General features: G+C 40.1%; 1 protein-coding gene and 1 non-coding gene across 2 annotated transcripts in view; both read right to left on the minus strand.

Annotated features, from left to right (window-relative positions):
* Nucleotides 1-26383, minus strand: part of GADL1 (glutamate decarboxylase like 1) — a 165576-nt gene that overhangs the window by 53977 nt on the left and 85216 nt on the right. The window contains exons 12-13 of the mRNA XM_025870637.2: nucleotides 18644-18843; nucleotides 9146-9197 (exon numbers count right to left, since the gene is read on the minus strand). Of these exons, the coding sequence (XP_025726422.2) occupies nucleotides 9146-9197; nucleotides 18644-18843 (252 nt within the window). The remainder of the gene's footprint in view (nucleotides 1-9145; nucleotides 9198-18643; nucleotides 18844-26383) is intronic.
* Nucleotides 2408-2514, minus strand: LOC112834415 (U6 spliceosomal RNA). The gene has a single exon (XR_003210898.1). It is a non-coding gene; the product is annotated as a U6 spliceosomal RNA (small nuclear RNA).

Below are 26383 nucleotides of genomic sequence, written 5' to 3' on the forward strand. Positions count from 1 at the left end.
GATACACATATGTCCAGGGATGCCCTGGTTCCTCTCTCTTCAACCCTCATCAGTAACTTATTTCTTACACCACCATCTTTCCAATAATTCCTTGCCTACTTAAGGTAGCCAAAGGTGTCTTCCATTACCAGCTATACCTGACAAATGGAAAATCCCTGTTATCTATGAGTTGATAACACACACCATACTGTGCTCTTGGCCAGGCCATGGTGCTGAAAGTCCAACCCGAGGAGTTACAGGCAACATTCCTTAAGGCAAGAGCAGTACACCAGACTTAACCAGCCCTGCTTTGACTCTAGCCAATACTGTTTTGGGAAAAAGAACATCACCTTGACTCTTGGTTCTCACGTCTCAGCATCAGTCTCAAGTATCAGTAAGGATGTGAATCGGCTAGGACGCTTGTTCAAAACAGATTCTCAGACCCTGTGTTCAGAATGCCCAGATTCTGATATAGTTTGCCATAGAAAAGGCTGGAGAACTGGCATTTTATGAAGCATCTCAGGTGATTCTGAAATAAGTAGTGCATGGTGTACTTTTGAAAAACTCTGATTAAAGTGGCCATAGCCCAATCATCATCTCCAGTAATCTGTTTTGGTTAAACATGGGATAAACCTTCCAGAATAGGCTCTAGTCTAGCTATTGTCACATAGACAAAATTTTCTCCACTACACACTTGTCATAGACAATCACAGGACTTGTATTCATTGACCAGGTGACTTGGGAAATTATGATGGGGGCTTACAAATTAGATACACAGGAGAGAGAAGTTATTTAGGAAAGATTATAGGTCATGCCTACCCACTCAGTAGCTTCCTCATTTGATTCTTAGCAGTGACAGTATTTGATATAAATTCCATTTTTCCACACAAACACAGTTTGTAGGTAATAACCAATGTTATAATAGTTCTCAGGAGCCATCAGAATTATACTCCAGTATCACTATAAATTTTCCAAGTATTTCAGAAAGATGAAACAATTATCATCTTATATCTTAAAATCAAGACCAGTACTATATAGAGTTCTGATTCTAGTGGATTTTAAACCACAAGTGAATGCCCAGAAACATTCCCAGCTCAATAAGATAAGTCCTTTAACCTTTGAAATTTGGAACAAGCTTATTGGATTTGACAAAAAAAAAAAAAAAAAAGAAAAGAAAAGAAAGGAAAAAGAGCCAAAAATCTTCAAAATACAGAGTAGTTCAAAATGGAGTACTATTTAATTCAACTCAATTTCTGCAAACATTTATCATGAGACTACAATAGTCTATATACAAATTCACACAATTTTTTTTATTTTTTTTAAAGATTTTATTTATTTATTTGAGAGAGAGAATGAGAGAGAGCACAAGAGGGGGGAGGGTCAGAGGGAGAAGCAGACTCCCTGCCGAGCAGGGAGCCCGATGCGGGACTCGATCCTGGGACTCCAGGGTCATGACCTGAGCCGAAGGCAGTCGCTTAACCAACTGAGCCACCCAGGCACCCACAAATTCACACAATTTATACTTGGATTTCTGATATAATTGATTTGGTTTCTCTAGGAAAGAAATGTACTGGCCTTCAAAATTCTTTACTCATTTAATGTGAATAAATCTTTTCAAAAAAGTAAATATGGTTGATTAGAAAGTAGAAGAAAAATATAGTTATTATCTGTCATTGGGTTTTAGGAATTCATGTCTTTATACCAATAACGATTTTCTTCCAGATACCATTTATGTTAGTTATCAATTTACTGCCCCTCCGCTCAAATCCACACTTTGTATCCTATCAAAATGGAAGTGGACTCTATCAATATTTCTCCTTGCCATCTGGTCCAATCTTAGACTTTATCAGCAGAGGGTGCTGGAGGGACACTGAGAAGGAAGAGGTATCTCTTCTGGGTTCTGGTGTGCTAACCTCATGGATCTCCTCCAGTGTGTGTGGCTTTTTCAGCAGCACTGTTTCCCAGCCACAAGTGGACCCCCTGATAGCTTCCCCCAGGACCACCCCCTCAGATGGCTTCACAGCAGACTGATAGGTGCCCTAAATGGCTTTTTCTGGCACACTCCCCTCAAGTGGTGCCAGCAAGGCACCTTGCTTCGGATGGCTTCTCTGGCCGCCCTGTGTGTAGCTTGAGTGTGTTTCAAGATGCATCTCTGAAAATGACTTCCTCTAGCACTCCGGAAGATGGATTCCTGGCAAATCCCAGAAGCGGGACGTCTCCATGAATTCTCTGTCATTCACTGAGCCACACCGTACCCTCTCCCAACCACGACCGGACCTCAGCCCTGGGAGGGAGTGGTCTCTTCCCCTGGTGCTCTATCCCAGTTCTAGGAGCGGTGGCCGTTTTCTACATCTGCTATTTCTGTATTTTTTAGGGTTCTCTTTTTCCCTTATGAGGCAATCCCCTGTTAATAATTCTTCTTCTTTTTTTTAATATGAAATGCCTTACAAATTTGTGTGTTATCCTGGCACAGGGGTGATGCTAATTTTCTCTGTATCATTCCAATTTCAGTATATGTGCTGCTGAAGCAAGCACAATAATTCTTTATACTTCACTTTCCCCACTTCAAATTACTGTGCAGTTTTTGTCTTCTCATTGGACCCTGACTAATACATTACTAATATATACTCATTACTTTTCTTTGGCATGGCAACATCATAAATCATTTCGCAGTAGTTTTTACCTGCTACTGTATCTGCCCTGTATTTCATAAGTTAGGACCTAGACCTTTTAAATCACCTTTTATATTTGTTGTCTTTAGTTTCTGTTTTGATATTTTTGAAGTGACATATCTATGATTCCTTTTGCCCAGTCTCTTTGAGAATGGTGTGGCTTCAGTGCTGTGGCATTTGAAAACTGGTGAAGTCCTTTTGCTTTTTTGTTTTTTAGGATTTTATTTACTTATCTGACAGAAAGAGAGAGAGCAAGCACAAGCAGGGGGAGCAGCAGAGGGAGAAGGAGAAGCAGGCTTCCCGCTGAGCAGGGAGCCCAACGAGGGGTTCCATCCCAGGACCCTGGGATCATGACCTGAGCCACCCAGGTACCCCAGTGCAGTCCTTTTGACACGTCATCTGATTGGAGGAAATTTGATCTCCCATTTCGTAGAATACCTTTACTGTCATTATTTCCAAAATTATTAAGATTCAGAAAAAATATCCCTTTGAATATTCACAAGGAACATATTTGAGTTTTCCCTGTATCTTTGCCTGTGTAGCTTGCATTTGATACAGGGACTTTCTTCAAGAAATTTCAAAGCACTAATGAGTATTTTCAGAGTAGAACTGCTCACATGCCATTTCATTCCCCCTGTATAGGAAAGCCTGACCTCTCAGGTGTCTTAGGAACACTTTAGTCTATGTACTCTAAACCACAAAACTGAGAAGGTATAAGAAGAAATCCAAGCGTCTAGAGAAGACAAATGATAGTGAAGGGTACGAAAACACCTGTAGCCATGAAAGCATTGTCACAATCTTTAAAAATTCATGGAAAAGTACAGATGTGTCACTAAAGAAAAGATGGATACATTCTATCCTGGTTTTCAAAGAGAAAAAAAATAGACATAGTCTAAGAAATAAAGCAGGTAACTTTGATGTCAATTCCAGCAAGTATTATTGAGCAAACGATATGAGACCCCTTGGGGAAATACATCTAAGGTCACCAAGATGTAGCTGGCATTCTCTAAAACTGAGTCACATTAAAAGAAATTCATCTCCTTTGCTTACAACGTCCTTAGGTCACAAAAATAATAATAATAAAAGACAAAGCTAGCACTAAGCATTTTAATAAGTAGAAATGCAGAATCTGGCAGGTAGAGTGAAATAATCATGTAAGTATAGAATGGAGAAAGGGGCCATGGTGGATTTTAATTGACTTCAAGCTTTTCAATTTTAAATATCTGATTAGACTACTAAAAAATTTCAAAGGCAGCGTGAGTAGCACTAAAAGCCTGGCTTTTGCAGTCACATGGATGTGGTTTGTATCCTAACTTCACCAGGTCTTTGCTTGGACAAGTGCTGAATACTTCAGTCTTCAGCTTCCTAATCTATGAAATGGAGATCATATTGTCTACCCCACAGAGGTGGTTTGATGAGCAGAGATTATTTCCAATATTTACCACTGTACCTGGCATACAGCAGGCACTCAATTTGCGCAGTGACTATTATCTGGAGCTATTTTGGTAGAAAGAGATGTCCTTTTCAAGTGGATGAATAGCCCCATTAAAATCTGTACTAGGTGAGACACATCGCTCTTTTTGCATACGGTATTGGGGGGGATGTTAAAGAATTATAGCCTACCCATAGAAGGGTAACTGAAATGTTCAATTCACTAAGCAGGATTTTCTATGTTCTAGATACTGGACCAGACATTAAGATTAGAAAAATGGCTTACACTGTATGCTTATCTCTGGGAACTCGGCAAGTAGTAATGGAAATAGGTATAGGCAATTAAACTGCAATGGAATGAGAATTACAAAAGAAGAATTTTCTCATAATACAAGAAACATTTCTGGCAACAGGAACAGTGCACGTGTAAAAGCCCATATATTCAGGGGCACGGCAAGACTTGGAATGAATAGAGGACAAGGTGAACTGAAGAGAAGAGAAGATGGACATGGGAATGAGAGTCACTTCATGAAGGGCTTCCTCATCTGCCATGCTTGGGAGTTTGGGCTTGATTCTAGAGGCAATGTGGAATCACGGGAGACTTCCCATCTAGGGAGCAGATTTCATTTTAGAAAGGCCACAGTGTGGCTGCCGTGGGGAGATGTGCCGGCAGAGGCATCTGAGACTGGAAGGGGATGAGTTACAAGACAGGGCAAACCTGAGGAGTGACAGGAGCCTGAACTGAGGCAGTGGCTTCAGGAGTGGAGGAAAGTGCCCAAGATACATTTAAGAGAAAAGGGAGATAGTGAAGACAACATCGAGATTTTTGTTTGGATCACAGTTCTAATGACCAAAAGAAGAATACAGAATTTGGGAAAAGAGAATGGCTACACTTCAGCTTTAGAAATGTTGAATTTGATGGGCATCTGGGTGGCGCAGTTGGTTGAGTGTCCAAATCTTGGGCTCAGGTCATGATCTCAGGGTGGTGAGATGGAGCCCCATATCAGGCCGTGCTAAGCGTGGAGTCTGCTTGAGATTCTCTCTCTCTCTACCCTTCCCCCACCTCTAAAATAAATGAATAAATCTTTTAAAAAAAGAAAGAAATACTGAATTTGAGGTGCCTGTGGGAGTCTAACTGAAAATTTCAGGACATACCTATGTACAAAGGACTAGAGTTGAGGAGACAAGACAAGGATAGAGACATTGGTGAAGCCAATGATACCAAAGTTCTAGAAATGGACTAAACATTTCAGGGGGAGTATGTGGACACGATGAAGAACTAAAGACAGAAGCGAGGAAAGTAATACTTAATGGGCTAAGCAGATGAAAAGACCTCCTTCACACAGAGACTGAGAAGAAAAAATCACATGGAAAGGAGAAAAACTGGGCAAGAAATTCAAAGAAACCAAAACGGAAGAGCATTTCAAGAGGGAGGGAGTGGATAATGGTGTAAAATGCTATAGAAGTCCAACGACATGCAGATTTAAGAATGTGCATTGGATTTTGCAATTAGAAGGGTGTTGTGATCTAATAAAACTAGATAAAAAGATAACTATAAATTGCAATAGGCTTGATACATATGAATAGTAGGGGTCAATAAGTAATAGAATATGAATAATTAGAGCTCCAGGGAAGAGGACTAGGCTGTGAATTATCTGACACAGGAAGTGTTCAGGAAGGTTATGGTTATGCTTACTGTCAAGAGAGGTTTCCTGCCTTGAGCAGGAAGGTGACTAGATGTCCTTGAAGATCCTTGATAACCTGGCAAGTCTATGAAACCTAAATAACTCTTCCTAATGTAGAACTCAGGAAGAGAAAACAAAAACTTGATTAGGACTCTCCCGAGAGATCAAAATAAAATATGTGAATGATAGTATACAAATGAATGTACCTCTAGGAAAACATCTATTAGATCTTAGTTCCCACACAGAAAAACAGGGAGATGATGTTCAGGGGCCTATGAATAATGCAGAATTCATTTGAAATGATAACTTTCAATCATCTTCAAGAAGATATTCATTATTTTTGCTCTTTTCAGGATAAGATACTCTGTTTTGTTGTGTTCATTTCCTGTTTTCAATATTCCACTTAACATTCTATCTGCTAAAAAGTGAATGAATATATTATATTCTTTATATATATAATATAAATAAAATTTTACATGTACAAAAATATAGAAATATATGTATATATAATTCTAGACTTTCATTTTTCCTAAACTGAAAGGCTCAGTTTCACAGACTATAATCAAATCTCTCTTCTCTTAAGCATGCATTAGAGTTATATTTAATCAATCCAAAGTAAGCATTTGTTAACAAAACGGATAATTGCCTTGACACTTATATAGGAGATTCAAGGTCTAAATTTACATTATTTCTCCAAATGGAGCACAGAGAAGAGAGGCAAATGCAGATCACATACAAAAACTCTTGTAAGTAAGAATTCTGGAGTACCATTGAGAAAGCCACCTTTACTGCTTTGGGGCCATCTGGCTCCCATAGATAAAATATCCAGGACAGAAGGCTGCCTAATGATGAAAACCCACCTTAATGTGCATAACAAGGATGTGAATGTTTGCAATTCCCTAAAGATGATGGTGCGAGTTTCCTCCCTTCATTTTTAAGCTTTTAGGAAGAATATATAAATAACTTCTAAAACAGTTCATCTTTTTTTCATCACTTTTTCTTTCACCTCGATCAAAAGATTGCAGTTCCAAGGTGTACAGCACTTTCCATAAGCACCATGGCTTCCACAGCCAGAGAAATAAAGAAAGCAATTTAGACTTGTAAAAACAGAGGGAAACTCAACCTCAGGGAAATAAAGAAGGCAACTCAAACTCAAGAAAATTTAAAAAGTCACTCAAACTCCAACTCCAGGCAATCCAATAGCTGTTGTTTTACCCCTACCTGCTGAAGCATGCAGCTCTTCAAAAGACACACGTTTTCTTGTGTAGTCATAATGCCGTTGTCATGCCTAACAAAATTATCAGTAATTCCTTGGTATTATCCAACAGCCAGCTTCACTATAGAAATTTCCCAACTATTTCAAAATCTACTTTTTACAATCGTTCAAACTAGGATTCCAATAGCTCCATGTGGTGCATGTGGTTAGTGGGCCTCTTCTGTCTCTTTGAAGCCAGAGTGATCATCACTCCCCGCTTCTTAACCTGTTGAAGAAACCAGGTCAGCTGTCCTGTAGAATGTCCTACACTCTAAATTCATCTTTTTGCTTCTTTGGGGTTTTACCAGAAAGTCATTTAAATATGGATTCTCTTGTTATCTTTGCAAGTTCCTTCATGTCCCTATTTTTCAGGCACTTTGGACGCTTTTGTAGATAGTGGTGGAAGGACGGACCGTCATCATATCTCACCAGGGCCACAGCAACAGCATCCCAATTGGTAAATTGGGTAAATTTACCTTTTCCTTGGCTTCCCTTTACCTCCTCCCACCCCATTCCTCTCTTCCCAGGACATCTTTAGCATGATCTTTCAAAATGGAATTCAGGGGGGTGCCTGGGTGGCTCAGCCAGTTAAGCATCCAACTCTTGATTCTCAGGGTCCTGAGATCAAGCCCCGATGGGGCTCCACAGTGGGCATGGAACCTACATAAGATTCTCCCTCTGCCCCTTCTCTCACTCTCTCCCTCTTAAAAAAAGATAAAATAAAATAAAAGTTTAAAAAAAGTTTAAAAATAAATAAATAAATAAATAAATAAATAAATAAATAAAAAGAAATTCAGACTCCTGTCTGCATAAAACTTCTCCAATGATTACACTTGGAATAAAAGCCAAAACCAGGACCGACCCAGCTCCACCTGCTCTGGTCTTTGCCCACCTCTCCACCTGCATCACCACTTGCACCCCTGCCCCTTGCCTAATATATCTTCTTCTGGTTCCTCAAACACATAGAACTCTTCTCATCTGGAAGCCTTTGTAGTTGTTTATTGATCCTATCTAGGACGCCTTTCCCTCAGATATCCGCATGGCATGTTGTTTACCATCAATCAGGTCTCAGCTCAAAGACCACCTCAGAAGGCCCTACCTGGACACCCCAAATGAAACAGGCCACCCGCCCACCACCCACATCATCATTCCAGCATTCCACCCTTATTTTTATTATAGAACTTGCCACATCTGTAACTCTTTATTTGTATACTAGGTTCTCTCTCATGAACCTGCTTTATTGTTTTCTTAACACATCTCACTACCTGATGTTTGCTAGGTATTAATTTGCTTCTTTATTGCCTGTCACTTGCCATTTGAGGATAAGCACCACCAGAGCGGGGAATTTCCCTGTCTTGGACCGGCAGTGCCTAGAACTGTACCTGGCACCTACTAATTGCTCAATAAATCTTGCTGCATAAAAGAATGCCAAAAGTTAGCCAGATTGCTTACATATGAAAAGGTTCCCAGGTTGTAATCTCTAGGTGATTTTTACATTAATTTAAAAATTGCTATATAATATATGCTATAAGAAGATCTAAGAGAACATCCCACACTTCATATTTCTTAAAAATCAGAACTAAATAAGATTCTTCCATAATTTCTAACCATATATTTTAGGGAAAAAAAAAAACCAGTTTTTGTCCTCTATCTTTGCAACCATTTTATGTCTTACACATAGCAAACAGTCCAACCACAAAATGACTTATTTTCCCATTGCTCCGAAGCTAATATGCTCTCCTTATTTTATAAAAAGAGAAAACTCTAAGCATCATCATACATTCACTCAATTGATTTTTCATACGCAGGTACTGCTATTGCATGGTTGAATATTCACAGTACAATCATCATGCAATTTATATATTTATTCAGTATTATCCTTGGTAATTATTATTGAGCACTTTAATTTTCAATACTTAAAGGCAAGTGTGTTTTTTGCGAATCCAACAAAGGCAAAATACTCACTAATAGAGTAAATTAACATAATGGACTCCACGAATTAAGCTAATGACTTGTTTCTAAGTCTGCAACACAAAAACCAGTGAAATATAACAGATTAGAAAATTGCCACCTTCATCACTGTTCACTGACAAAATCACGAGCACAATTCCATAATCACTTACTTCCAGCAATAACTTGAATCCTTCTCTTTTCTTGATTTCTTCTACGAGGTACCTAAAAATGAAAGACACAATAATATTTATAATCCAGCATCTCACAATTCCATGTACACGAGTGACACACAAAAACACTGTTATTTCAAAATGCAGAGACAAGATTAGAAATACAGGCTTAGAAATAAAGAAGGGCAGGGGAGAAGGGATAAACATGGATTTAGACAGATCTCCCTGAACCTACTGCAGACCCCCTGGGGCCTGAGTAAAAAGATACATCTTTTGGACGAGGTGCCATTTATCTCTCATATTAGCATCAGACTTTAACCCCAGTATGAAAACCACCTAGATTGGAGACACATCTCTGACCATGTGAGTTTCACATTCATATTCTAGATGGGGATTTAGCACAGTTACTTAAATCACCTAGCTGGCTTTTGGTGTAGAGTCCTACCTGTAGCTCATTTAAGATCAAGGAAGCTCAACATTGTTTTTTCCAAGGCCAGGACAGAGGGAAAAAGGACTGATCATTAGTATCATGTTAAAAGTAAGTGGGCTGTAGCCACTGACAGAATGTCTTAAGAAGTCCTCTCCAATGTCAGGGACAAAAGAACTATCATGCCATAAGCAAAGGACACGGATACAGGAGATGCAGAATATGACCAAAAAAAGGTGAAAATGACTCTGAGAACATGGAGTAAATCAACATGGACACCTCTTCCCTGGGATTGCTTATTGTCTTTATAAAAAGAAGAGCCTTCCGAAATAATTGGCCTTAAAAACTAGTGATTTGATCATGAGACGTGAAAAGTTCATAACCCTTGACTCAGCATTTCAGATTTGGGGGTAAAATGTAAGGAAGTGATCAGGGGCGTTGACAAAAATGTACTTGCCAGAATATTTATTGTGATTTTATATGTAACAGCAAAAGAAACAAACAAACAAAAAACATAACACCCAGGAATGAGGATTGGCTTTGAAAATGATGGTCCATTCATCATATGGAATTATGGTATAATTATCTGGAAGGGGCACTGAGGTGGCTCAGCTGATTGACCATCTGACTTTTGATTATAGCTTAGGTCATGATTTCAGGGTAGCAGGATCAAGCCCTGCACCAGGCTCCGCACTCAGCCCAGAGTCTACTTGAGATCCCTCTCTCTGAGTCTCCCTCTACCCTTCCTCCCGCTAAAAAAGAAAATAAAAATACATCTTTTTGAAAAAGGAATTATAGGGAATATGATCATATCACTAAACCACATATATTAAATTACTATTTAAAGACAACAAAAATGTTTTTCTTGGGCCTCAATTCCAAGAAAACTGAAATAACACGATCTGCTTTTTTAATCTCAAACACCGTTTCAAAAGAATTAAATAAAACCATGCATATATGTAATTTTACCTAAATTTATGTGTACATGTATGTGCATGTATTTCACACAAAATAACCAGAAACAAGGTTAAAAATCCAGAAATTGGCAAATGGTAAAATAAAATGTATTATAGCAACATAACATAATATGACATAGCTATTAAAAAAAATGAATTACATCTACTTCAATTAAACCACAGGGATGCTTGTGATGTATTAGCAAGAGATAAAAGCAAGGTACTGAGAAATGTCAATAATATGATTTCTCTTTTTAAGAAATTATCAAAAAGAAAGCAGAAGTAATTCCTATCCCTATATCCATCTATCTATCTATATATATGTATTTTTTTTCACTGAATAAAGAATGGAAGGGTACACAATAAATTGTTAGTGTTTACCTGGGGGAGGAACAAACAGAATGCAATGGGGTAGTTACTAATTCTCTTTTTATATTTCTTTGCAAAGTTTCATAGATGTGGTTACTTGTGTAATTTTTGAAAGGCAACTTAAAAAAGAAACATGAAAAGCACAAACATAATAGACAGACAGATACAGTCTCTATTGGTACAAGGAAAGCTTGTGAACAATACTTTTTTCAGCTTCTCAGACACAAATGTATATAGGCAATCTGTGAACTCCAAAGCACTACTACATTTCATCCTGAGGAAGCCTACACTAATCCTGGACACCACGATGCTATGGAGAAGCTTTGCATCTCCAGAAATCCTGGGACTGACTCTAGAAGATTCTAATTGCACAGCTCATCAACTTTGTGACTCTAGGCAAGTTCCTTAGCTTCCCCAGCCTGCCTCAGTTTCCTCCTGTCTGCAATGGAGTTGTGGGCCTAGGTGGGTAAAATCCTTCCCTAACAGATGATGACTGTAGGAAACTTACACGAAGGTCTCAATTTAAGCTATTTCTGTCAAACTGGCTAAAACTGCTCCCAAGAGAAAGGTGTCCTACAACAGAGCTGGATCATTTCAGTTAAAACTCTGCTTTTTGCTAACCATGAGGACCTGGGCTTTGTGTCAGGGCCACTGTCCCCACTGCAGCCACTCTCAGAGCCCAGAGTGTAACACTCCAACTGAGTTGAGAGTAGATGTGATTTGGGTGAAGGGTTGCTATTATAACCATAATAAAAGGCTCACACGGGAGTCCCTCAACTATGCTCTATGCCAACTCACGTTCATAGGTCTCCCACATAAAAGAGTTCAATTGCCAAATAAATGTGAGCTATGCTAGGCATGCCAATTAGATTACTTTTGTCTACAATTAGAAGGGCACTTGGCTTAATTCATAAGGACATTTTTTGAACTGGTTGGATGGTTCAATACTGTCATCAGTAGCCAGGCATTTTCTATCATTTCAAGATGTGTGCCATACTCCATGCATCACGGCCTTCCATGAGTGTCCAAGAAGGAGGAGAGGGGGCTGGAGCAAAAGCATTTCCTCTTCCTTTCTCTCTACTGCGATAAGAATATTTTCCCCAGAAGCCTTCAAAGAATTCTTCCAGTATCTTCTTGACTGAGGCTGAGTCATATATTTATCCCTAAACTCACTACAGGCGTGGAGATTGGCTTAGACCAATGTTCCCAGCTACACTATTGCCACCTAAATAAAATCAAATTTCTCTTAGCAAGAAAAAGAGGGAGAAGGGTTGTTGGCTGAACGATAAACAGTGTCTGCATGTTAAAAATATTAAAAACCAAGTTAAAAATGTTTCCATATTACAGGCCCCCTCAGGAACACTGTATCTCCGAGAGAGGAATAACATAGTAGTTAGCACCTTCCAAACATATTTGACCATGGAAACATTTTTTGGAAGAACATTCATTAAGATCTTCCGGAATTCTATTATCCCACAGAGGGCAGCTTCAGAAATGCTAGTTGGGAGAAGTGCTTCTTCAATAGGGTACCTTCCCCTCTTCTTAAATAAAAGTTTAAGTGAAAGGAGTTTGGGGGAAGGAATCCAAGTAAGATTTGAGTCACTTCTGCCTACATTCGTAGGGATGATTTGTTCCTCACAATTTTTCTTTTCAATACATGGAAGCAGACTAAAGATAAAATACATTTCAGGAAAACAAAACAAAACAAAACTCTTCTTATCTGATGCAAACCAGAAAAGGATGTACCTTGAGTTTGGGGATATAATGCAGGAACCAGAAACCACTTCTACCAAAAGACATCCAGGTAAATGGGTTCAAAAAATAACAATAGCTTATAAAACTCATCACTGTGCTTCCTGCTAAGCTTAGCAAAAAGAGAGAAGGGAGGGAAAAAAATTACACACTAGCAAGGATTTTCACCAATCCTACCGGGTAAAAAAAACCCATTGTATGAAGATTCCGGCTCGATTTTGAAGCAGACATTAATGATAATCCTGCTCCCAAACACTTCCCCTTCCTTTGCTTACAAATATGCTTCCAACCTTGAAGACCTTCAATCCTCCTATTTGTTAAATGGTTATGTCTGATGTTTTTGCCTTTAACTTGCCCTTATGCAGAACGTTCTTTGCTTTTGGGAAGCAGCCTTTCAGTCCCTTTCTCAGCTACTCCAGAGTCTCCCTGGAACACTCTGGACCAACTTTCTCTCCCAGCCTCACCTCCTCATTTGAAATTTTTCTCTGATGCATGGAGCCTCCCAGAACTCCTGAGAGGTTTCTCCATCTGTTTTCTGTATGCTCCGCATATATTAGAACATATTGCATGACTTGTGTGATTCATCACAGACACCTACATGCTACATTCTCCTGCAATTGTGATTTTTGAAAAATTACCAATATAAAGAAAAATGAAAACACTGACCCTTCTGTAGCCCTGTAGGCTCCACTCTCTCTCATCACCTAGAGAAATACACTAGCACGGAAGTGCCATTGGGTAACTGCTCACCTTTTCCACACTGAAAACAATAAATCCCCCAGTATTCATGCAAGTCGGTGAAATGAATGCCATCTGAGAGATTATAGAGATTGTGTGTCAAGGGACTCGATAAATGATACACTGGAGATCTAATGAAGTAGCCGAATGGGAATTCTTGAGCTGTTTGTTGTTGTTGAAAAGATTTACACACATGACTTTTCTCGGCTTGCTTTAAAAAATTACCTCTTACTGAATATCCATTTAACCTGAGGGCCATAGTAGAGGCCTAGAATGTGCCCCCGGCAACACCTAGGTAGCCCTGGGCATTGGTAAACATTTTCAACTTTCCTAGACAGATATCAGGGTTACACAATCACCTGCCTGGTACCAGTGGTGGTGGTTTTAAATCCCAGCCCTCTGCATTTCAGTTACACTTCATAATCGCGTGCTGCTTTAGGTTCCCGATGTCACTGGTTTTCAAACAACCCAAGGAAAAAGCAAGTTTTTAGTCATTAATATTTCTCCAGATAAGAGATCTCTTGGTCACTGGAATGACGAGGGTCAAATGGAAATTAGTAAAAGCCTTAGAGATCTTCCAGGCACTAATTTTTTCCCTTTTTCTTAGATTCTGAAAACTCATTAAAAAGGAATCTTTGTCCTCTAATGTCTGCTTTTGCTTTCCCAAGGGAAGAGAGAGCAAGCTATCCGACCGATCAGGGGGATGGCAGCCCATTGTTCCATCAAACTCCAGTCCTTCAATTTTAAGGTCAATATACAAATTTCAAACTAAGCTCCATTTAGACTCAGGAACATGAAATATTGTTTCTATGGAGTCAGAGCAATCTTTCCTGCAATGTCAGGGGGGAAAGAGTTACTCAGCCCTTCCAGTATTTGAGAGATCTTCACAGAGGGTCTAGGGAAATGGGTGTCTTGGCTGTATCAGGCTGCTGGTAATCGATGTGCAGCCCAAATACTAACACAACCCTCATTTGCAGCTTTACTTTGCTAATTCTTATCTACTGAAGGGAATTATACTCCTTGGAACAAAACAATATTAATTCTGAAATTATAGACATTATGCCAGCTAAAGCCTTCCGGACACAGAGGAGAATCGTTTTTAAAGGCAGTGGCCTAGGATCAGTGAGCTTGATGAGAAATGGAGTTTGAATTGATTACATTGGCTCACTTAAGCAATGGTGTTCCAGAACGAATATGGACTGGCTAGTGAGAGAGCCCACTGTTAAATATTTAGGAATTTTGCAAATCACAACTGTTGACAGTTTGCAATTTTACACAATGGGAATATTTACACCGTGGGGATTGACAGGTGTTACCAACTGGGGCTTTTGTTTCTTCTTCCTGAGAGCCAGTTTACTAGGACACTACTGTACGTGGGCTCCAACAGAATAGATCCCAGCTCTAAGGAAAGGTTTCCCCTTGCCTAAAGAGCAGAACCACAAACCAATTAGCCAATTTGAAAATAAATAAAATCATAAAAATAAAGACTTATGTTGCCAAGTTGATGTAATTCTTAATCCTGGAGAAACTTTCTCCAAGTCTATAATTTCATATTCATTCCAAGTGACATGTCTAAAAGGGCTCAGCCAAAAGAGAAATAAAAATAGGGCACCTGGGAGGCTCAGTCAGTTAAGCGCCTGACTCTAGATTTTGGCTCACATCACGCTATCAGGGTTGTGAGACTGAGCCCCACATCAGGCTCTGCACTGGGCAATGAAGCCTGCTTAAAATTCTCTCTCTCCCTTTCCCTCTGCTCCACTTCTCCTGCTCTCTATGTTTCTCTCTCTCTCAAAAACAAAAACAGGAGAAAGAAGAAAGAAAAGAAAAGAAAAGAAAAGAAAAGAAAAGAAAAGAAAAGAAAAGAAAAGAAAAAAGAAAAGAAAAGAAAAGAAAAGAAAAGAGAAAGAAAGAAGAAAAATAAAAGGACTCAGTATTTACTTGGCATTGGGGGTAGGAGAACAGGATGACTTTTGCCCACCCCAGGAAGAAATGGTTGGATATATGAAAACTGGAAAGTTAAGGCAAAGAAACTATGATGAGTAACAGCGTGAAAGAGGAGGATTATTTTTCAAATATTTAGATATAGGTCACAGAGTCTGCAGTGATGCTCGCTGAAATGTTAATTCAATTCAATTCAAATTGACAAACATTTACAAACAATAAGTGTTTGTTGAATTGAATTGAAGTGTTAACATTTATTCTCCTGTGATATTTCTCTGCAAAAATTAGAAAGTATCCTTAGACTATAAATTAAATTCTACCCTGAGATGAATGTTAACTTTTTAACAAATATGATCATCAAATATTTATATCTAGCCTTCTTTCAAGACACCTGTCAATGAATTACTTAGCAGCTTAGACAAAATAATGCAGAGATTCTACCACACTTAAGTAGTATGAGAAAATACGAAAAAAAGGAAACAGAGCTTTCTGAAATTCTATTTTAATTGAACAGAAACTATCAATAATTATGGTGGACAGTGTCATTTTTTTTTTCACCATTGGGTAATTATCTCCCTAATTCTAGTGGAGGTACATTAACCCTACTTCTAATAAAAGCATATTCCTCACCTAGTTTCAGCATATTTTCTATAGGAGGAATTGACGTTGCCCAATGCCAAGGGAGGGCATGTGACTCAGCATGACCAGTGAGAGTATCACATTTCCCTGGCAATAGTGACTGATAACAGATGGACATTTGCCTCATTCAGATATGAAAACTTTCTTTAGGATCATTGAGAAAGGAACACACTCTCATTTGGACCTTGAACCTGAACCTGGGACGATAGACGATAGAGATCTGACACTCCCAGCAGCCATCTTCCTCCATAGGAATAAACCAACATAAAAGAGAGCAACGTTAAAAGATGGAAAAAGACTGAGGCTTGATGATATGGTTTAAGCCTCTAGATGAAGTCATTCCAGAAGTCATAATTATACTAGCTTATAAGGAACATGGAGTAATAAATTACCTTTCTTTGTTTATAGTATCTTGAATTACGGTCTCTGTTGCTTGCCACCTAAAGAATCCTAAATGGTATGGTATTCATAGATTTTTTTAAACTACTTAAGCCATAATCACTAGAATTGCTGACTTTTAACAATCTTCTGAAAGTGCCAAAGCCATCTTTTTACTTGTCCTTATATCCAAGCCATTATGAAAAAGAATAAAGGAGACCTCATTTGAAATGGACTTAAGAAGCCCTGAAGATGGAGCTTTCATGCCCTACAAACTTGACATGGATTGCAGACCTCAACAGGAAGAGGCGTACCTTGCACTTTCCAACAGGAAGAAGCCTACTCGACTACCACAGCAAAAGGGAAGAAGATTTTCTCCTTGTCTAGCAAAAGCCCCAGCCAATGAGAAGCCATACTACCAGCCAATGAGAAGCCATCACTCTCTGTCTTGTCCAATGGTCTCATGTCTAAAGCAACCCTTCTCAACTTCCCCCTTTCCTCTATATAAGCGAACTCTTCTTTGTTCTCCAGACTTGCTTGCGGTTTGCCATAGTTTGCATATCCTGAACTGCAATTCCTCTGCCATTCCCAAACAAACCCATTTTGCTGGTAAAAAACTGGCTGTTTCATTTTCAAGGTCAATACCATGTAACTTTGCAGTTCTTCCTGATAAAAGGCCCATTGTAGTCCCTGCCTCTTGACATTGAGATAAGCCATGTGATTTGCTTTGGCCGCTGGAATGCCGGTAGATACGATACAATCAGGACTTCAAAGTTGGCTTGCATAATGGGGCTTGCCTTCTTGGTCTTCTGTCATCTCCATCACAAGAACACACTCTGGCTCACCTGTTAATCCAAGGAAGATGCCAGGCATGTGGGGAGTAGACAGGGACCCTCCACCAACCCCTACAGCCACCATAGTATGCGATAAAGCCGCTCCAGCCCACTTGCAGATGTCTGAGAATAAATAGCTCCTGTTTTAAGACACTGAGTTTTCAGACAGTTGTTGCACAGAGCACCCATACAACTCCCAGTCAGGAAAAAGAAAACTGTCTTAAATCTCTAAGGAGAGACTTCAGGATTTTGCAAGTGAAATGTGAACAGGAAGTCTGAACAAGAGAGAATCCAAACCTGAGATTATAGTGGTCAAGCCTACAGTGGTCAAGCAGGTAAGAATAACCAAAACTCAGATAGCATGTAGCACAGGCCAGGCACTGTTCTAAGTGTTTTACATATATCAATTCATTTAATCCTCATAACAACTATTTGAACGACATAGCATTTTATCTCCATTTTACTGGGACGAAACTGAGGTACCAAGAGGTTCAGAAACTTGCCCAAGTCACCTTGCTTGTAAATGGCGGAGCTAGGTTGTGAGTCTAGGTTGTCTGCGAAAAACAGGAGGAGGTACGGGGAGTGTGGTTCTCTAGACAGGCACCAGCATGTTCGGTGGTTTGTCACCATGTGGGATTGAGAGCATTCTGATCCTTTGGGAGAAGCCAAAAATCCAGATTTTTGACAAATCTCCCTATCTTTAAGTATTTTACATCTTTAAATGTTTGATTTTTTTTTTTTTAACACCGAGAAGATTAAGCCTATGTAGTTCAGGCTCAACAAATCACATTTAAAACTAAATCTGGCTGTGGTCTGCCTATGTGCACCCACTGATCCATGCTTAGCAGAAGAGTCTTGTTCGGTTGGCAAGTGCCCACCACCTGTATCTAAAGGCTTTTCTAATGTCTTGGAAAATGGCTTCAAAAGCTTTGTGTCTAATGTTACAATGAGACAAGTAGCCATAGCACTTCCACATTACCTTTACCTTCATGTTTTCCTTCCAGCCCCACAGTCTCACAAACCTGCTTTTCAAGCCTTTAAAGTCACCACGATTTGGCCTTGGTGCTCCCTCTGCCTGCACCATTCTTCTCCCCTTTCTTCCCTGGGTCTTAGTTGAATGTCAATTCCTCTAGGGCTTCTGCTAATGCCCCTCAAGAATACTAAGGAACCCTCCTGAGTGCATCATGTACCCACCTTTACCAAAAACTAGATTCACTTGTATTTTATCAGCTTTGTCACCTAAATGTATCTCTTACTGTGCTGGGATCCAGGAGGGTGGGGGTAGGACTGCTTGGTTCACAATTCCTAACATGTAGTAGGTACTGAGAAAATGGTCATTAGATGAAAGGAGAAATGCACAAAAGAAAGAACATGTACAGACTTTGCAACAGTTATTTCCATCAAGTCTTTCTGTTATAGACGTACACACACACACACACACACACACTTACACACAGGCAAGTACCTAGATAAAGCAAGTGCACGATTAACTCTTTCTTCAAGGCCTAATGTGCCCAGGGCCTTCCAAGTCATCCAGAACTTGAATGCATCTGGTCTCCTGCTGCATTGGATAGACTTGTCTCCTGTGTCGTAGCTGACATCATAGAACTTATCCTGCTGGAAGAGGTAAGATGCCTTGGCAGAGTAGCATTTCTTAAGAAGGTCCTTTGAAAGGAAAAGAAAAGAAAAGGAAAGGAAAGAAAAGAAAAGGAAAGAAAAGAAAAGAAAAGAAAAGAAAAAGAAAGTAAGAAAGAAAAAGAAAGAAAGACTGTTAAGACTGTCCATTTTTAGCATACACTTGATTTCAAAACACACACCCACAAACAAAACCTGTAGGATGTTCTACTACCTTGTGCCAAAGCACCTGCTCTCACTCTGACTTCCCTGCATGGGAAGCAACATGTGTATATTAACTTTGGGACACGGGTTACCTATTTTGTTTGGGGAAAAAAAAACCCCTCTGAGTTGAGAATGCCAAGTGCATCTTCACAATCTTATTGATGAGTATTTGGAAACTTGGAGGTGACCATGTCATCACCTGTACAATAACAAAGTGGATCAATTTCTCAAGATGAAAAAAAATCTGTCTATAACTCACTCAAGGCTCCATATTGGAAAAAAAATATCTAACATACTACACATACTTTATATAATTTCATAGGCAAAATACTAGTCATTTATATAGTCCCTTCTTTTTAAGTCATATTCATAGTGACCGGGCCAGAAGTGATAATAACCCAGGGAAAAAAATCCTGAAGAAAGATCTGTGGAAGAGTTCAGCAAGAGCCAGTAAGTTATGACCACTACAAACATCAGCTGCAATTCCAAAGTGTTTTTTGGGTTGGTTTTGCATGGGTTTTATCTGCAACCAAGTTCAATTCACATTTACTCACTGGTTACTTCTCTCTAAGCAGTGGGTGACAATTTACCCTGTTATTGCCATTCTAGATTCTTCACCTTGAAGAATTCTTAGAGTTTAAACCCCGTTGCCCTCAGAGGCATCTGGTATCTACAGAATGCCAGATTTCCCACCTCAAGCTACGCTTTCCTTTCAGCTTCCTTCCTGCCTGTCCCATTGGACTTCGTGGGCCCCACAATTGTCTCAGCATCTTCATTGCTACAGGATACCTAGTAAAACCTTCTGCTTCCCCAACAGAACCAAACTACCCAAAGTCCCTTAACCACGAGATCATGCCCCATGTGTATCTTTGCTCACACTACTTGCTTGACCTTACCTCTATTTTAATATAATATTTGACACATTCAAAAAATACATGCAGCGTATTTACAAGTTCTGAAATTTACTAACACCGAACAGGGTCTTTCCTTGTTATCTAGGTCTGCCCTTCCTTTGGGTCCCATCTCAAGTATACCTTCACTTCAGCTTCTTTCCTGCCCATCCCATTGGACTCACTTCTTCCTTTTATATTTGGCTGCATTTGCTGACTTTACTCCTTTCTGCCCCTACTCAATATGCAGTCTGCCAAGCAAGTTCTTGAGGGCAGGAATTATTTCCTATTCATGTCTGTATTCACAGAGCTTAACACTGTACTGGGCATAGAGGACACTCCCTCTAGCAATTAGGGTGATGATGCCACTCCCCATATTCCACACTTCCCTCACATTCCCCTGACACGTAGTATGAACAGAAGAAACACAGATATATGAACTTCTCATTTGGCGCATCTTCTAAATCTTAATGATACGAAAGGAAGCCACAGAGAAACTCCCCGGTGGTCACAGAGGTCCTAGAAAGTGATCTCTTCTGAACAGAGAAAGTATTCAGTTGACTAATCAACTTGGTACATTCCAAACAAAAGCACGCATTTGCTGTCTTAACAGTAACACTGTCTTGTGTGGACACTAATCTGGATATAATGTGTGCCATTACCAGAAAGCATGATTTTATGCTATGTAAAAAATTACAGACCATCTATAATCTAATCAAGAACTCCAAAACTCCACTCATCCAGGATCCAAAATAAATAGTATATAATTAAAGGAATACTACTAAGTCTTCAGTCTTGCTCTGACGGATACCGTTGGTAGACACAGGGAAAGAATAGATTGCTCTGATCTGAACATTAAGATATAAAGAGCCCCTTACTCTTTAATCTTTACTTTCATTCTATCATCCATCCTCAGCTCTGATCAGAGCTGCCACCCGTGCATCTCCCTACCCTCAAAGGTCAGACAATTTAGTTATTGTATCCACAGCAACGGCAGCCTGACCATATAACATTAAAAGGCCACTGCGTACATTTTAAGGACAAAGTGCACGCACACGCGCACGCACACACACACACACACACAACTTGTACTTGCATCACGACTATAAATTTATTTTCATCAACCGTGAAAGACTCAAAAAAAAAGTCCTCTAAGCAGATAAACTTTGGACATGTCTTGAGCAAGTTTCAGTGCCTCATGCAAGTGACTAAAAGGGAGAAGAAGCCCATCCATTATCAGGAGACAAATTGCATCATCATAGGCAAATGGAGAAGAGAAGAGCCAAAAAAGCATACAGCAGAATGAGTGATTGTCCTCCAGTCATGACACCATTAATTTCATTACACTGAAAAATCCTCCCGCCTTGGGAAAGTTTCATAAAGAACAGCCAGAGGCTTGGGATTTACTTTATCGAAAATAAATAAATGAAACTTTCACCACAAAGTTCCTGCTTTGCATTTTAGTTTGTATCTTTTTGTATTAAAATGGATGAGATGTCTTTGGTTTTAAGATACACTTCTACTAAGAGAAGATGTTCAGCTCTCCAGAGAAAACATTCTGGAATAAGTAGAGTAAAAGTTAATGTTTTTGAAAACAATTAGTCATTATTGTACCATCAAAGAGAAGCACCCTGTTTATCTTGTTCATCTTTATAATCCTAATGCTAGCAGGACAATAAATACTGGTTATATGATTTCCAGAGACATGGATGTAACGAGAATACCAATTGCTTTATATGGTGATATCTTCTCAAGCAGTTCTCAGGAATTAGTAGATATTGTACTAGCACTCATGCAGTGGCAAGTGAAAGAAATGCAATCAAAGAAGCTTAAGCAGAAAGGAGAATTTTTTATAGGTTCATATATTTAAAATTCCAACATGGCGAGGTTCAGTTAATAACCCAAGATTGTGTAGCCATTAGGTGGTGGGGCTGGGTTTCAAACCAAGGCTGCTGGGATGAAGGGCCTGAACTCTGTATCCATGACACTTCAGTCTTTCTACAGTGAGCCCTTAAATCCATGCAGGAGAGAGTACTTCCAGAAATGCTCATTAAGAGTCCTCGGAGAGGCAGGTGAAATGGAAGATAGCCCATCAAGAACACATTGAACTGGAGATCAAAACAACTACAGTCATGCTGCAGACCCTTACTCTGTTCCTATAAATATGACTTCTGTCCTACTAGTGTGGCATCTTATCTAGAAAGCATTTTGATGTTTTTCTAAATACCTGTGACTCTGGTGATATTTAAGGGCATCACTACAAATACATAATGAACCAGTAGGTGGCATATTTTTCTTGTGGAGATGAGTTAAGCCATTTTGTATTTCCACAGGCTACATCAAATTCTGCTGTCTATTTCCCAGGAGTCGGTTATTACATGGGCCTCCTTTAAGTCCTCACTCCTTGCAATCATGCTTTCCAGCTTAGCAAAAGAAAAGCTACCCAAAATTCTTCCCATATGACTCTTTCCGTATTCTGTCCCATACCATCATTTACATGCAAGACATTGTCTAAACGCCTTAGGAAATCGGTATATTAATCATCTTTGTACTAAGTAATTCACTGCAAAATTATGTACTGAGGACCTGTTATATAACAAGCACTACGAGAAGCCTGGACATACAACCCCATAGAAGTACTAAACATCTTGGTTAACATTTGTTGGTTGTACAAAACTAAATTTAGGCCATCAATAGTAGAAGGCCTTGGTTGTAATCTAAAATGTAAAAGTGAATTTTAAAAATGATCATACCTTCTGAACTTGGCTTGATTGATTGAACAAACTCTTGAGAGTCTTAGTATATGCCAAAAGCTGTGCTTGGCACTGGGGATGTAATGCTAAATAAGAAAATCACTATCCCTAAGAAGTTTAAGATGGATACAGGGATGGAAAAATAGGCAGTTACAGAATGGTGCTAGACTAGGGGTAAGAACAAAGTCTACAGAGCACGAGGGAGGGTCAATTTTCACTGACTCGGAGACATTAGATAGGACTCTTCGGGAGAAGAAATATGTCACAGAGAGAGCTGAAAGATGGGGAGCAGCTGGGTAGAAGAGAAGATGGAATGAGTTCAGTGTGACTGGAGCTCATTAACGGCCAGGGCAGAGCTAGGAAGACCGGAAAGGTAAACAGTAGGCAGGTCACCACGGTCTTAAGGGCCACAGTAAGAATGACTGGTCAGAGAATTTTCACAGGCCCATACAGATACTTCAACTTCATTATTGATCTGGCAGAATAAAGTGAGAATCAGCAGATGCGGTGTCCACTTTTGATTCAGTCCCCTATTGTCAGAGCTCAAAGCAAGTCACTTAACAGCTCAGGCTTCATTTTGCTCATCAACGTAATGGAGATAGTGCTACTTGTTCTACCCATCTTATAAGAATACTGTGAAAATCTAATGAAATAATGTCACTGGGGAACACCTCTCAGTCTTTGGCCCAAATCCTGCTCATTACTCCCTTCCTCCTACATATTCCCATGAGCCCGACCCTCCCGGCTGTCACCACCCATTCTTCCTTTGATTTACTTCTCTCCCCCGACCAAGCTGAGAAACAAGATGCCAGCTCTTGATAGCCTCACTGTTTATGAAATGAGCATATTGTACCTCTCACCCACCTCCCCCTTTTAATGGTATGTATCTGCCAGTCGCTATAGAAAACCAAGTTGATAGACTATGTTAAGGCCATTACAAAAAAATCTTAGAGTAATGGGAAGAATGATCCACGGTCTTCATCCTCCAAATGGAGGTAAGCCTGACCTTGCCTAAGCTATCACACTTGATGGCTTTCGCAGATGCTGTGGATCTTTACAAGCGAAAAAGAGACATAAAGGGATGGGGTGGGGGAAAAGGAAGGAAGGGAAAAAGAATAACATAAGGATATCATTTCAAGTCTTCGAGTACAGGCCAACCCCAGTTATCTGTTTATATGGGTGTGTTTGAAACCTGTGTTCAGTTGTCTAAACAGCTCTTGATCTACAAAGTAGGAAAGTGAGACTATAACCCTTCATCTCCACTTCTTCCAAGCCAACGTCCACCCACGACTTCTGACTTTCTCTGTTTTCATCTTTAGTCCCACACGTGTTCCCTTTCTGACTTTCAAAGGTGTAGGACGTTTTACAAATCCTTCTGGGAGGAACGCGATCTGGTCTTCCCTTTCTGACTTTCAAAGGTGTAGGACGTTTTACAAATCCTTCTGGGAGGAACGCGATCTGGTCTTCAGACCACTTGCAATACAAAAACCTTCGCATTTGCCTTCACCGGAGTCCTGACCCTGTCCCTCTGTGTACCCTGTGTGCGCTCCACCTGATTCCCCTAGTCCATGCACTTACCGACGGTGGAGGGTGGCTTTCATACACTCAACTCTGCTGTAAGATCTGCTCATTGTTGGGAATTGGCCTTGAACTTCGATCAGCTAGGCCTCAACTTTCTGGGCCTCCGTGCACAGTACCGCCCTAGTCACATTCATCTATAATCCGAAGCAGGTGCCCTTTCGTTTGCAGATTCTTTGGATAGACATCTTTCACTTTTTTCACGGTATGCCTTTGATCCCTCTTTTTTGGACTGATTTATTTAATTCATTTCCCTTTCTGTCGCACGAGGCTTTTTCACTGGCTGTCAGAGCAGAAAATTGTTAAAAATAACCTGGTGTTGCATCCCGCTTGAGAGAAAGCTTATTATTTGTTTATAAAGGTTTTATTTATTTACTTGAGAGAGAGAGAGAGAGAGCACGCACAAGCAGGGAGAGCGACAGGCAGAGGGAGAAGCAGGCTCCCTGCTGAGCAGGGAGCCCAATGCCGGACTCAATCCCAGGACCCTGGGATCATGACCTGAGCCGAAGACAGATGCTTAACCAACTGAGCCACCCAGGCATCCCGAAAGCTTATTATTTTTAATGAACGACCACAGTTTTTTATTTTTTCCCCCAAACTCCCCACCAGATCAGAGTTCTTATTTGCCTTTTCCTTTGCCATCTGAAGGCTAGTTTCAGACACGTTGTGTTTCACTGGCCACCTCAGTATCTCCAGAAGGTTCACATCCAGACTTAGCGGTTTGTTTTTTTTTTAAGATTTTATTTATTTATTTGAGAGAGAGAGAATGAGAGAGAGCACGAGAGGGAAGAAGGTCAGAGGGAGAAGCAGACTCCCTGCTGAGCAGGGAGCCCGATGTGGGACTCGATCCCGGGACTCCAGGATCATGACCTGAGCCGAAGGCAGTCGCTTAACCAACTGAGCCACCCAGGCGCCCCAGACTTAGAGGTTTCTGTTAGCAGCTCTGAATTATTTTTTGATCAATTGATTCAGCCCTCTTTCTTACCTCATTGAAGCATTTTCGAGACATTCCTTTCACCCCTAGATCAACCCCTGCCTAGGTCTTCAATTAATTCTCCAATTCTCACTCCCCTCTGTCATGAGTATTTTCTGGAAGATGTTAGGTATGGAAGTTTGCTCATATTTAAGATGCTTGTGCTTGAATCCCTGAAGAATTTGTGAACAACCTGCCTTCCTCTCTTCTGCCCTGTGGTAAAACACTTGAGCCTGTTGTCCTGTGGACAACAGGGAGGGGAGGAGTGGTCCCCTCTCCCAGAGGTGGGGCCAGTGAGGCCAGAAACTCCCCAGTCTTCTTGATAGAGTTTCTACATTTCCATCATGTGAACCATGAAAAGATCAGCAGGGCCGAATCACTTGGACATCAGTTATGAAAACCCCTCATTATCCTGGAATATCTAGGCACTTAGTGTTAATACCAAAGCTCCACTTCTTCCAGAAAGCCTCCTGGAAGATTCTAGAAAGTTTCGTTAAAGTACTAGGCCCACAGGACTGATGGGGATTTTTAGAGAACTGACAGAATACTTTAGTGCTAGACTGGAGATCCTGTATTTGCTAATGAAGTATAACTCTCCATAAATATCCCTAACTAAGGGTCAGATGAGCTGATTTAAAAATGAGGAGACTGAGCTAACAGATTTTTTTTTAAGAAATGCAACTTAATTTTAAGCAGCGAGGGTGACTACAGGAGAGCAGAAAGTTGGGCTCAGTGTCTTCGAGAATGTGTAAGTGCTTCTATAAATAGGTAAGAAACATTTGATAGTGCAGCGATCACTTGGCGATACCTCTGCATGCCCTACAAGCATTTAAAAATAGTGCAGTTGGGCTTCTCTCTTAGGATAGATGAAGATTTTCTGTCTTTCCCTAGGCAGCTATCAACATACTTTCTCTGTTAAAGATAATCTAAAGCAGTGTTTTTCAAACTTTGATCACAGTCCACAGTAAGAAATTGTTTTTATTTTTATTTATTTTTTTATAAAGATTTTATTTGTTTATTTGACAGAGAGAGAGAGCAGGAACACAAGCAGGGGGAGTGAGAGAGGGAGAAGCAGACTCCCCGCTGAGCTGGGAGCCCGACGTGGGGCTTGATCCCAGGACCCCAGGATCACGACTTGAGCCAAAGGCAGACACTTAATGACTGAGCCACCC

This window comes from Callorhinus ursinus, unplaced genomic scaffold (genome assembly GCF_003265705.2).
Source record: "Callorhinus ursinus isolate GAN/ISIS: 27379988/994484 unplaced genomic scaffold, GSC_fseal_2.0 scaffold1, whole genome shotgun sequence".
Lineage (NCBI taxonomy): Eukaryota > Metazoa > Chordata > Mammalia > Carnivora > Otariidae > Callorhinus > Callorhinus ursinus.